Here is a 14844-nt window from a genome sequence, read left to right as displayed (position 1 = left end):
GCAGAGATGCTGGGTTGCAGACAGGCACAACAAAACGACAGTCAGAAAGTGAGCTTTCGGTCAACAAGGCTTCATCGAAAATAAACAAAACACACACACACACACACACACACACACACACAAACGCGCACGCGTGCGCGCTCACACACACAACCGCAGTCTCTGGCTACTGAGGCCATGCTGCAAGCAGCAGCGCGTGATGGGAGAGGCAACCAGAAGTTGGGGGTAAGGAGGAGGCTGGTGCGAGGGGGAGAGATAGCAGGGTAACAGCACTTTACCATTTCCCAACAACTCCCAGCAATGAAGTATACACAAGCTCAGGCACAGAACCACTACAAACCACAATGGTCAAACTTACGGCAAGATATGGAAAACACATACTCCAGACCAGACCTGACATGGAGGATATTCTCACCATAAATGGAAGAGAATACAGAAAACCTAAGTACAAATACATTCCACCATCACGCACAATAGCCCAAACACAGCCAAAACATACCCTGACCTCATCCCAATCCTGCAACCCTAATTGCAAACGCAACAACACCAACTCACCTTGATGAAATAATAACAGATTAACCACCCACCCACCCACCCACACACACACACACACACACACACACACACACACACAAACAAACAAACCACCACAAGAATCTAAACACCACCAAACACTGCTCACCCCCTCTCAGGATAAAACAGGATAAATACTGTAATACATATATCTATTTATTTGTATATATTTTAAATTAATATAAAAAATCATAAAGCCAGCTATATAATAGAGGGAAACATTCCACGTGGAAAAAATATATCTAAAAAGAAAGATGATGAGACTTACCAAACAAAAGCGCTGGCAGGTCGATAGACACACAAACAAACACACAAAATTCTAGCTTTCGCAACCAACGGTTGCCTCGTCAGGAAAGAGGGAAGGAGAGGGAAAGACGAAAGGATTTGGGTTTTAAGGGAGAGGGTAAGGAGTCATTCCAATCCCGGGAGCGGAAAGACTTACCTTAGGGGGGAAAAAAGGACAGGTATACACTCGCACACACACACATATCCATCTGCATATACACAGATACAACCAGACATTTGTAAAGGCCCACATCAAACCCACCAACAACCAACAGTACCTCCATTATGACAGCTGCCACCAATTCCATATCAAACAGTCCCTTCCCTACAGCATAGGTCTTCGTGGCAAATGAATCTGCTCCAGTCCGGAATCCCTGAACCATTACACCAACAACCTGAAAACAGCTTTCGCATCCCGCAACTACCCTCCCGACCTGGTACAGAAGCAAATAACCAGAGCCACTTCCTCATCCCCTCAAACCCAGAACCTCCCACAGAAGAACCCCAAAAGTGCCCCACTTGTGACAGGATACTTTCCGGGACTGGATCAGACTCTGAATGTGGCTCTCCACCAGGGATACGACTTCCTCAAATCCTGACCTGAAATGAGATCCATCCTTCATGCAATCCTCCCCACTCCACCAAGAGTGTCTTTCTGCCGTCCACCTAACCTTCGTAACCTCTTGGTTCATCCCTATGAAATCCCCAAACTACCTTCCCTACCCTCTCGCTCCTACCCTTGTAACCGCCCCCGGTGTAAAACCTGTCCCATGCACCCTCCCACCACCAACTACTCCAGTCCTGTAGCCCGGAAGGTGTACACGATCGACGGCAGAGCCACGTGTGAAAGCACCCACGTTATTTACCAACTGACCTGCCTACACTGTGAAGCTTTCTATGTGGGAATGACCAGCAACAAACTGACACAGGCAGACAGCGTTTGTTGGTAACGAGGATCACCCTGTGGCTAAACATGCCTTGGTGCACGGCCAGCACATCTTGGCACAGTGTTACACTGTCCGGGTTATCTGGATACTTCCCACTAACACCAACCTGTCAGAACTCCGGAGATGGGAACTTGCCCTTCAGTATATCCTCTCTTCCCGTTACCCACCAGGCCTCAACCTCCGCTAATTTCAAGTTGCTGCCGCTCATACCTCACCTGTCATTCAACAACATCTTTGCCTCTGTACTTCCGCCTCAACTGACATCTCTGCCCAAACTCATTGCCTTTACAAATGTCTGATTGTGTCTGTATATGTGCTGATGGATATGTGTGTGTGTGCGAGTGTATACCTGTCCATTTTTCCCCCTAAGGTAAGTCTTTCCACTCCCGGGATTGGAATGACTCCTTACCCTTTCCCTTAAAACCCACATCCTTTCGTCTTTCCTTCTCCTTCCCTCTTTCCTGATGAAGCAACCATGGGTTGCGAAAGCTTGAATTTTGTGTGTGTGTTTGTGTTTGTTTGTGTGTCTATCAACATACCAACGCTTTCGTTTGGTAAGTTACATCATCTTAGTTTTTAGATATATATCACACCACATTATCAACCACATACATAAACATATATACATTATATATATTTAACTTAATTACCCAATTAATTCCTATAATGTTAAACTGTTTTTTTGTATTCTATATGCCTCTTCTCTTTCATCGTTACATACAGTGTGTATTTTATACTTTTTCTTCTTTTATATACTTAAATTTTATTATGTTAGTGTAACTGTTTTTGTTTTTTTGCTAAAAACCTGCAGTAACGAAATTGTCAACCATATATAACAATGCACTTGCAGGAAAAATAAATTGTATCAAATAAAAATAAATATGTAAAAACCCTATGGCTGAAAAGGGACGCCAGCATGCCCTCAGCCTTCCTCCTTCAGAGGAGGGGACAAAAAAAAAAAACCCTACCCTGCTATCCCTTCCCCACCAGCCTCCTCTTTACCACCATCACCCAGTTGCCTCTCCCATCATGCGCTCCTGCTCGAAGTCTGGCCTCAGCAGCCAGAGACTGTGGTCATGTGTGTGAGTTGCATTTGCTCGAGTGTGTGTGTATGTTGTCTATTTTCGTTGAAGGCCTTGTCAGCTGAATGCTCACTTCCTGACAGTCTTTTTGTTGTGCCTATCTGTAACTCAGCTTGCATGGTAAGTAGCAACTATCTTTTTCATAATATTGTTGCATTCCATCCTGGATTTTCCATTGTTTGATTCAAGCCAATATGACGCGCAGATTGTACAACATGCCAAAGAAGGAGTTTTCTGACAGTTTGACGAGGTTGTCTGAGCATCTGTGCATCATACTCATTTGATGGAGAGACAATATTGAATATATGATGCATTAAAACCACCACCTTTTTTTATTAATCCTGCCTTGAAACTTTTTGGACTGATGTAGTATATATAAAAGATTTGCCTTCTAATACAACAAGTGATTCTAAAATACTTCTGCTTGCTGTTGACGCTACCTTGATAGTGAAGGACATTAAGCAAAACACAGGATACGTGCCAAATAGTGTAGTTCAAGACATAAATTCATTACTTGCAGAAAATAAAATGATGCTAAATCACAGTAGCACTCAGTTTGTATTGTTTCTAACACATACCTCAGCAAAAACTGCCATTTTCAAGAGAAAGGGCAAAAAAAAATGTGGAAAAATTTGTGGGTCTATAAAAAGATCGATGCACAAATCATAAGAGAACTTTCAATGTCATTCCTTAGCCACGTATCTTGCTGAGAACCAGAGAAAATTTTGGTCCTACATAAAATCACCAAGGGGGTCAAAGGCTTCTGTCCTGTCAATCATTGACCAGCCTCGGGTGGCAACACAAGTGAAGCCCGAGGTCTTAAATCTCTCATTCAAGAAATTATTCATGCAGGAGGATCATACATTGTTTGACCACTGCACTCCTATATGGACAATGAAATAGGCATTCCTGGTGTTGAGAAACAACTCAAAGAGTTGAAAACAAATAAGTGATCAGGTCCAGACGGAATCCCAATTCAGTTTTACGAAGAGTACTCTACAGCACTGGCCACTTATTTAGCTTGCACTTCTCATGAATCTCTCACTCAGCGCAAAATCTCAAGTGACTAGAACAAAGCACCAGTGACTCCTTTCTACAAGAAGAGTAAAAGAACAGATCCATAAAATTACAGATCCACATCCTCATCATTGGTATGCTGTAGAATTCTTGAACTTATTCTAACTTCAGATATAATAACTTTCCTTCACACAGAAAAGCTTCCACTCACGTATTAACACAGATATAGAAAGCATCACTTGTGTGGAACTCAGATTGGCTTTTTATTGCACAATCTCCTGTGAACCATGTGTGAAGTGCAACAGGTAGATTCCATACTCCTAGATTTCTAGAATGTGTTTGCCATAGTGCCCCAATGCAGACTGTTAACAAAGGTCTGAGCACATGGAACAGGTTCCCAGAAACATAAGAGGCTCAAAGACTTCTTAAGTAATAGAACCCAGTACACTGTCCTTGATGACGAGTGTTCATTGGACAAGAGTACTGTCAGGAGTGCCCCAGGCAAGTGTGGTGGGGCTGCTCTTATTCTCAATATACATAAATGATCTGACAGATTGGGTGAGCAGCAATCTGTGACTGTTTGCTGATGTACATGGGAAGATATCAATAGTCGAATGACAGTGGGATACAGGATGACTTGCTTTCTAGTTTGCTATTGTTATTCTAACCGCCTTTTAAATAACACAAAAAGTAGTGTTTTAAGTTCTTAAAATTATATACAAACACGATTTAAATACTGAGAGTATTTGAATACAAAACTACCTTATCCTAGGAACACTAACCTGCAACAGAAAACATCCTCCAAAACCAATTTTGCACAGCAGTAATGTTGTTAACTCCTTTAGGTGTTGTCGGTTGTATATATCTGGTATTACAAGAACAGCTCTGTAGTGCTGGAAAGAAATAAAAAAAGATGAGTGATAAATTGATAACTTCAAAGTAAACATGAGTTTTATTGGTGAAATTGTTTCTTAATACTATAATAATGTAGTCCTAAAGCCACTTGCAAAACAATAAATTCACTGACAGATGGTATAACCAAACATCTAGCAATGCAGCTGAACTTTCTAATGATCCATTTTCATCAACATGTTAAGAACTCAGCAGAGCTTATGAAAGTGTTCCAAGGGATGTATCTAGATAAGAGCGATTTCCTAGTCAGTTTCGATGTCATGTCTCCCTTAACACAGACGTCACTAGAAAACTCCACTGTAGTGCTTGACACTGTGGGGCGGCGGGTGGAATTATTGTTATAAAAAAAATGTAGAATGTAATGTAGAAAAGATGTTTCCCGGCCGATGCACCATATGTGGGGCGGTGGGTGGGATTATTGTATATGAAATGTTCCTATTATTTATTTAATGCTGTTGTTTGCCGTTCTCAACACTGGCTCTCTAACTACAATATTGGCAACCAGAAAGTGATTAGCAAAACGTGAAGCCTGTAATTAGAATTCCTAGTGCCCACTTCATCTGAGAAATACATTTATAGCTACAGTTTATAGCTCTGAGGAATTTGGAGATTGTCTGGGATTCATAATCAAAAAATGATTCTCTATAAAATGTTCACTATATTCTGAGTCACACACCAAAAAGGAATCCACACAATCCAACTACCAGAGCAGTTCAGAGTCTAATGCGCTGATGCAACTATAATTGTTCAAATTAAATGTTTAAGTGAATGCTCGCCATAATTTGATGATAATGTTCATCAAACGCCATGCTAAATAATGGTAGAATGTCTGTCCCGCAGCGGCACGTGAAAATACGACATACGCACACTGAAAATAGATCATTAAAGTCATTCCAGAATTAACACTTCACTCGAAAACGATTTCATGGTTATGCGTATCCCGAGTAACTTATTACGGCATCCGAGGCTGTTTACAGCAATGATACCGACGCGACACGACTCCTGGCACAGGTGGTGCGCTAATCAGCATCTGGAGAAAACTGGGGCCTTTTTCTCTCGTGCAGCGTTCTTATATATAAAGCCGCGGTGCGGACGGCTAAGGGAACGCCTGATCAAATCCGCTCTCCCGACTAGCCGCTGGGCACCATTTTAAGTTATTGAATAAATCATTGCTTCCTTTGCTGATGGCCGATGAAGATCTCAATTTAAATGTGCAATCAGCACACAAGTAAGTAATCATAATAAAAGTCTGACGTGGTTAAGTCAAACTATTTGGGCGAGATAATTAATTTAATTACACTACACGCAGTAGACAAGCTATGAACTTGCCCTTTGGAGATACACTATCGCTATAGTTTTATAGTTATTCCGTTGAAACTTCTCACATCTTTATCATTATAGCGGATCTCCCTTCTACTTAAATTTAAACATCCTAGCCTTATTTATTCACCTACTTAATCTATCTTGCTTCCTTAATTTTTAAGACAAAAACCAGAAAATCATGAATTTCAACTAAAATTTTAATTTGTGAGATCCAGAATACTGTTTCTACTAAATTATTATGAAAAAGGAATCTAAATATAAATTTTTAAGTTTCTAGCTCTTTTCTGTTGCGCCAATGATTTTTACAGAAAAACATCCAAATTTCGAAAATGGTTAAAGTTATTGAACTGGTATCCAACACATATTGATTTAGTATTACTCCTGACATGCTAGAAACATTTCAGGTTATTTACTTGATTTTTAAAGTATTGCACAACATTTATGACATCAGAGCTAGTTACAGCGGACTGTCTGGCACACAATGGAAAGACTGATGTGAATTTTATACGGCGTGAGTAGGCTGCTTCCCTACAACACCCACTTGAACAACACATTCAAACTGTCAACACACATATATACCATCACTTAATTTCAATGTGGAGATTATATTCCATATACAAACAGGCAGAGTCACTATGAGATCTCCTCTAGATTCAGAGTGGAGGACTTTGAGGAAATAGCAATGAAAATCTTGCATTTGAAAACAAAATTGTTCTACACGTATTTTGATGATACTTCCATAGGGTTGTGGGGATTGTAGGGGGGATATTCTTCATTTACAATGTGACTGGGGTTCTGGCAGCCAACTTTCCAATGTTTCCACCCCACTCTATTTTTAGTCAGAGCATATGCTTGCTTTGTTAATTTTAAATGTAAATACACTGTGTAAAGCCAATACTATAGTAAATATGGCTCAAAGACAAATAAAAAATGAAATGTGATTTAGTTGTTCCAGTTCTAATTAACACGGAGTGACAACTGTTTTCCACCTACTGGCATTTGTTAACCCATGAAAGGCACAGCCATGTGTAAAAGCAGCTACATTATATGTCAACCGTATTGCAACTAGTGCACAGTATTCTACATGGGTATTACCACACACTCAATTCTCATGTATGGCACTGCCAAATTGTGGTCAAAGACCAACTAGGCCATCCTGTTGTTGAGGATGTTGCACAACATGGTTGACTTTAACAGTTGCTTCACAATCTGCGCCACTTGGTTTCTACCCTTGAATAACAGCTTTCCTGAGTTGTGTAAATGGTAAGTCATGACATTCATTGTTCCTATAACCCACCTGGTTTCAATCTCTGCTGGTTGTGGCCTCCTACTCACCCTCCCCTAACCTTCTGTTCCCATATCATTCCAACTGCTATTCCCACACTGAGCTTTCTCAGTGTTCTCCCCAGCAGGCTTCTCCTGCTCCCTTCATATAATTACTTTCCACCACCTTCTATTTTCCTTTATAGCAAATGGTTAGGGTGAGGGGGGAACAGTGAACAGCTTTTCGTCTACCTCAAAAAAAGATTCCTTATCGATCATGGTAAGGAACGATTCTAATTAAGGATTGTGATTTGGTTCACAACTTCCGCCCCTATGTCAAGGTAGTGTGACAGTTGTATGTGAAGTTCTTGATGTGGCAGAGATAGGTGTTTTTAGGTCAAAATGCACTTTTTTTACAGTGAACAAATTCCATCCTCAAGGTATGATTCCTGAAAATCTACAAAATATTCATTTACTGCTGCTGTTAACTACTTCATTACACTTAGATTTTTCTCCTCTCACATTGTTTTAGATGTAGAACATGATGTTGAATAAGGAAAGTTTTAGAAGTTTTAAATTTACAATATACGGTAGATCTATTTGGAATTCTTTTCATGTTATTTTGTTCTTCCACTAATGAGCCTACATGGTCAGGATACAAAAAAGCCTGACAAGGCAATAATTTGTTTAATAACAATTAGTGCTAATTCAAAAGTATTTATAATGCTGCAAGAGTTGAAGAGAATCACTTAGACACAAGGTAGCCAAGGCAGCCACTGTAGGACACTGCAATCTTTTGACTGCGAAAGAAAAATTAAAAGGGAGGGGAGGGGGGGGGGGTTGTCTCCTGTAAACTTTACTCACAAGGCCCCACATCCCTTAAGTAGAACAACTCAACAAGAAAAAATAAATACTAAATAAGGAGATATTAATGTAATCTCTTTTTATGGCTCTAAGGGTTTTGTTTGGAAATAGCATCACAGCCGGAGCATGTCACAGATGGTAAACTGAAGTTAGAAAAGGTATAGCTGATGACGGGTATACATTTTCACGTGGGTAATTGTCTGATATAAGTTGCCCACTCCAGCTATCAGCTTTATGGATAAGAGGACAACACAGACCTTCAAAGTCTGTGTGAAATCTGATTAGCTTCATTAGTTCATATACACTACCTTGCATGAATTCAACACACAGAGGGAGGTGGTGAGTGCCTACTTACTATGGAAAAGTATAATAATTAACAGAGGTATAGCACTGCATTAAGACAACAAACAAACTTTTTTTACAACAGTACACATGAACAAAAATGTAAAGTGTTACAAGATGAAGCACCTATCAGATATTAATCAAAATTTGTGGAAATGTTCATCACATAACATGTATTAAATTATTCAACTTTCATTCCATTGGAACTGATGTCTATCACCAACCAACACCAGTATTTGGTGTGAACCTCCCCTCCCAAAGGTACAAATACTTGCTTATATTTGTTGTGGTATGGAAGCAAATAGTCTCCAAATGTCATCTTAAAGAATTTTTTGCTATGCCTGAAACACATGCTGTGTCAGTTCTTGAAGACTGATGCCTGAAAGTATTAAAGCACATGTCTTCCCACAGCATCCCACAGAGGCCCTATAGGAGGTAAATCAGGAGATCAGACAAGCCAGTCTAGGACCCACACATTTCTCATGGCATTCACACTGTATTATGCCATTTGGTACCCTAATCATGAAGAAAATTACAACTGGGTTTACCATTCTTGCCACATATTGGCAAGTGTTCAGCCTCCCTTCACCAATAACTGTATCAGTCCCCACACACCCCAGATTCCAAGAGTTGCAGGTGTACGGCCTCAGGAACTGCCACTTCTTGACCCTTTTCGCCAGAAAATCTACGATGAATTGGTCCAATTTGACAGCAACAAACAGAATCAAAACCCACTGTTGAATATCATAGAATATCACTCCATACCCCAGTACTCTACTCTACCTTTGTTGTCTGTGGTACTGTGTCAGCAGCAAAACAACACACAGCAGTTCAAGATCTCAATCCATATTCCCGTAATCTGTTGCCGATGATTCACTATGACACTGTGTAACCTCTGCTTGGATGTCACTTGTCATCCATCTAACTGTCATGGCCCAGTGGAATGGTCCTACAATCTTCTCATGATGTGGTCCTTCTGGAAGAACACATGCTTACTCTTTATGCCACACTGTTTTCCTGAATGCATCTCATCATCACTCATTCTGCAGTCATTTCCCTAGTGCCACTTGTTTGTGTGGTCTACCAATATGATGTTCCCGTGTCTCTCAGGCTATGGATCTGACCTTTCTCAAAGCCCGAAAGATTGTGTTACGCTGCACGGCACATCCTATCGGAACCCATTGTTGTGCCCTCTACTTGGAAAGTTCCAGTTATATTAAACACACTCAACAGCTATCATTCACCCACATCATTCTTCATCTGTAGGAACGGTTTTTTTCTGTACTATACTCACACAAGAACAAAATTTCATTCAACATGTTCCATAGGTATGGAAATACTGGAGAATCAGTTTGATAGTGTTCATTCAAGGTGTTCACAATGTAACCCTTTCCACTTCCTTCAGTGTAATCTGACAGGTTCGTTTAGCAAAAGTGTAAAAGTAGATTTATTAAGTATATATTTTTCTCACTAAGCAAAAATGTATAAATAAAAAAATGTAAATGTCATGTGACTAGGGCCTCCCGTTGGGCAGACCGTTCACTGGGTGTAAGTCTTTCGATTTGACGCCACTTCGGCAACTTGCGCATCGATGAGGATGAAATGATGATGACTAGGACAACACAACACCCAGTCCCTGAACGGAGAAAATCTCAGACCAGCCAGGAATCAACACAACTGTCGTACAATGTAAACATGGAATATTATTACAACCAATTCTATGTCATGCTTTCTCCTTCACTTGTTCATTCTACATCTAATTTCACCGAAGGGTTGCCATAATGGAATTGTGAGAACTGTAACAAGAGCAGGCATTAAAATGTTTCAGTTTCAAATTATTTATTTATTATCTTACCAGAACATAGTCGACTTATCAACACCAATTTTATTATTGTCTGGCAGGTGCTATTTAGAAGTATATTCAAACAGCAACTGTGAAATTATCACAGCTGATATAATTACGGAATATACTATTCACAGGCAGTATTAGAAAGATACAAAGTATCAACTGTTGTTGTCATGGTCTACAGTCCAAAGACTGGTTTGATGCAGCTCCCCCTGCTACTCTATCCCATGCAAGCCTCATCTCTCAATAACTACTGCAATCTACATCCTTCTCAATCTGCTTACTGTATTCACACCCTGGTCTCCCCCTACAATTTTTACCCCTCCCCCCCCAAACGCACACACCTTCCTACAACACTAAATTGGTGACCACTTGATGTAGTGTCCTATCAATCGATCTCTTCTTTTAGTCAAGTTGGGCATAAATTTCTCGTCCCCTCAATTCTATTCAGTACCACATCATCAGTTACATGATCTACCCATATAATCTTCAGCATTCTTCTGCAGCACCACATTTCAAAAGCTTCTACTCTCTTCTTGTCCAAACTGTTTATCATCCACATTTCACTTCCATACATCACTACACTCCAGACAAATACCTTCAGAAAAGCCTGCTTAACACTTAAGTCTATATTTGATGTTAACAAATTTCTCTTCTTCAGAAACACTTATCTTACCATTGCCAGTCTACATTTTATATACTCCCTAATTTGAGCATCATCAATTATTTTGCTGACAAGTAGCAAAACCTATCTACTACTTTGAGTGCCTTGTTGCTAATCTGTCCGCCGCTCGTGGTCTCGCGGTAGCGTTCTCGCTTCCCGAGCACGGGGTCCCGGGTTCGATTCCCGGCGGGGTCAGGGATTTTCACCTGCCTCGAGATGACTGGGTGTTTGTGTTGTCCTCATCATTTCATCATCATCCAGGAAAGTGGCGAAATTGGACTGAGCAAAGATTGGGTAATTGTACGGGCGCTGATAACCACGCAGTTGAGCGCCCCACAAACCAATCATCATCATCTTGTTGCTAATCTAATTCCCTCAGCCTCATCTGATTTAATTTGACTACATTCCATTATCCTTGTCTTGCTTTTGCTGATTTCTACATTACATTCCCCTTGCAAGACGACGTCCATTCTGTTCAACTGCTCTTCCAAGTCTTTTGCTGTGTCTAACATAATTACAATGTCACTGTCAAACCTCAAGGTTTTTATTTCTTCTCCCTGAACTTCAATGCCTCCTCCAAATTTTTCTTTGGTTTCCCTTACTGCTTGCTCAATATACAGACTGAATAACATTAGGGACAGGCTATGACCCTGGCCCTCTGCCTCCTAAACTACTGCTTCCCTTTCATGTCCCTCGACTCCCATAACTGCCATCTGGTTTCTATACAAGTTGTAATGGCCTTTTGCTCCTTTTTTACCCCTACTACCTTCATAATTTCAAAGAGAGTATTCCAGTCAATGTTGTCAAAAACTTTCTCTGAGTCTACAACTGCTATAAAAGTAGGTTTGCCTTTCCTTGACCTTTCTTCTAAGATAAGTCATAGGGTCAGTATTGTCTTGCAAGCTCCTACATTTCTCTGAAATCCACGTTGATCTTCACGAACATCAGCTTCTACCAGTTTTTCCATTCTTCTGTAATGAATTTGTGTCAGTATTTTCCAACAATGACTTATTAAACTAATAGTTCAGTAATTTTCACATCTGTCAGCAACTGCTTTCTTTCGAACTGGAATTGTTATACTCTTCTTGGAGTCTGAAGGTATTTTGCCTGTCTCATTCATCTTGCACGTCAGATGTAAGAGGTTTGTCATGGCTGGCCGTCCCAAGGCCATTTGTAAATCTACTACAGTAGCCTTGTTTTAACTTAAGGCTTTCAGTGCTCTGGTGCATTCTTCTTGCAGTACCATATATCCCATTTCATCTTCATCCATGTCCTCTTCCTTTTTTATAAAACTGCCTTCAAGTTCATCTCCATAGCAGAGACCCTCTACATACTCCTTCCACATTTCAGCTTTCCCTTCTTTGCTTAGTACTGGTTTACCATCTGAGTTCTTGATATTCACACAGGTACAGCTGATTCTCTTTTCTTTCTCCAAAAGTCTCTTTAATATTCCTGTAGGTGGCATCTATCTTTCCCATAGTGAAATATGCTTCTAAACCCTTACATCTGCCCTCTAGCCATTCCAGCTTAGCCATTTTGACTTCCTGTCAATCTCATTTTTTAGACATTTGTTTTCCCTTTTGCTGGTTTTATTTGCTGCATTTTCATATTTTCTTCTTTCATCAATTAAACTCAGTACATCCTGTGTTATCAAAGGATTTCTCCTAGGCCTTGTCCTTTTACCGATTTCATCCTCCGTTGCCTTCACTATTTCATCTCTTAAACTACCCATTTGTCTCCTACAGTATTTCTTTCCCCTGTTCTAGACAACCATTGCCTAATGCTCCGTCTGAAACTCTCAACAACCTCTGATACTTTCAACTCATCCAGGTCCTATCTCCTTAACTTCCTATCTTTATGAAATTTCTTCAGTTTTAATCTACAGTCCATAACCAATAAATTGTGGTCAGAGTCTTCTTTCATGATTCTTAAACCTTTAATTGCAGTTGACTTCTGCAGAAGTCCACTGTAATTGGACCTTGCAGATAGTGGACTGCTGTAGGTTGCCTGGGAAAGAGACGTTCCTTCTGGCGGGCTGCTGTTGCAGTAAAGCCTGCTCTGCGTATTTACCATTTTGCTAAACTACACCACTGGCCATTAAAATTGCTACACCATGAAGATGATGTGCTACAGACGCGAAATTTAACCGACAGGAAGAAGATGCTGTGATATGCAAATGATTAGCTTTTCAGAGCAGTCACACAAGTTTGGCGCTGGTGACGACACCTACAACGTGCTAACATGAGGAAAGTTTCCAACCGATTTCTCATACACAAACAGCAGTTGACCGGCGCTGCCTGGTGAAATGTTGCTGTGATGCCTCGTGTAAGGAGGAGAAATGTGTACCATCAAGTTTCTGACTTTGATAAAGGTCAGACTGTAGCTTATCGTGATTGCGGTTTATCGTAGCGCGACATTGCTGCTCGCGTCGGTCGAGATCCAATGACTGTTAGCAGAATATGGAATCAGTGGATTCAGGAGGGTAATACGGAATGCGGTGCTGGATCCCAATGGTCTCGTATCACTAGCAGTCGAGATGGCAGGCATCTTATCCGCATGGCTGTAATGGATCGTGCATCCACGTCTCGATCCCTGAGTCAACAGATGGGGACGTTTGCAAGACAACAACCATCTGCACGAACAGTTCGACGATGTTTGCAGCAGCATGGACTATCAGCTCGGAGACCATGGCTGCGGTTACTCTTGACGCTGCATCACAGACAGGAGCGCCTGCGATGGTGTACTCAACGACGAACCTGGGTGTATGAATGGCAAAACGTCATTTTTCGGATGAATCCAGGTTCTGTTTACAGCATCATGATGGTCGCATCTGTGTTTGGCGATATCGCGGTGAACGCACATTGGAAGCATGTTTTTGCCATCGCCATACTGGCATGATGGTATGGGGTGCCATTCGTTACACGTCTCGGTCACCTCTTGTTCACATTGACGCCACTTTGAACAGTGGACATTACATTTCAGATGTGTTACGACCCGTGGCTCTGCCCTTCATTCGATCCCTGCAAAACTCTTACATTTTAGCAGGATAATGCACGACCGGATGTTGCAGGTCCTGTACGGGTCTTTCTGGATACAGAAAATGTTCAACTGCTGCCCTGGCCAGCACATTCTCCAGATCTCTCATCAATTGAAAACATCTGGTCAATGTTGGCCGAGCAACTGGCTCGTCACAATACGCCAGTCACTACTCTTGATGAACAGTGGTATCGTGTTGAAGCTGCATAGGCAGCTGTACGTGTACGCCATCCAAGCTCTGTTTGACTCAATGCCCAGGCATAACAAGGCTGTTATTACGGGCAGAGGTGGTTGTTCTAGGTACCGATTTCTCAGGATCTATGCACCCAAATTACATGAAAATGTAATCACATGTCAGTTCTAGTATAATACATTTGGCCAAAGAATACCCGTTTATCATCTGCATTTCTTCTTGGTGTAGCAATTTTAATGGCCAGTAGTGTAAATTGTTGTGCAAGCAATGTCCTTGGTGTTATCTAATGGGCTTTATGAACATTTTTTGTACAGCAATGTATTGCTACTAGGTATTGTGTGCATTCACTTAGCACACGCAAATGATTTTGGGCATTTAGTTAGTAGTGTAGTGTGCACAGAGGCACATCTGTATTGCCTCCTTTCTCTGCTGTAGAAATACTATTTTTGTGTAAGATTTTATTTTGAAAATGAGCAAACTGTTTTACTCACCCAAAA

The 14844-nt window shown here is 40.9% G+C and overlaps 1 protein-coding gene across 2 annotated transcripts in view; it reads right to left on the bottom strand.

Moving 5' to 3' along the window:
* Positions 1-14844, bottom strand: part of LOC126191297 (actin-related protein 8) — a 175359-nt gene that overhangs the window by 123849 nt on the left and 36666 nt on the right. For both annotated transcript variants that reach the window (XM_049932123.1, XM_049932124.1), the window contains exon 5: positions 4687-4797. In XM_049932123.1, the coding sequence (XP_049788080.1) occupies positions 4687-4797 (111 nt within the window). The remainder of the gene's footprint in view (positions 1-4686; positions 4798-14844) is intronic.

The sequence above is a fragment of the Schistocerca cancellata genome, chromosome 6 (assembly GCF_023864275.1).
Source record: "Schistocerca cancellata isolate TAMUIC-IGC-003103 chromosome 6, iqSchCanc2.1, whole genome shotgun sequence".
In the NCBI taxonomy this organism is placed as follows: Eukaryota; Metazoa; Arthropoda; class Insecta; order Orthoptera; family Acrididae; genus Schistocerca; species Schistocerca cancellata.
This window is presented reverse-complemented; position numbering and strand designations above follow the sequence as displayed.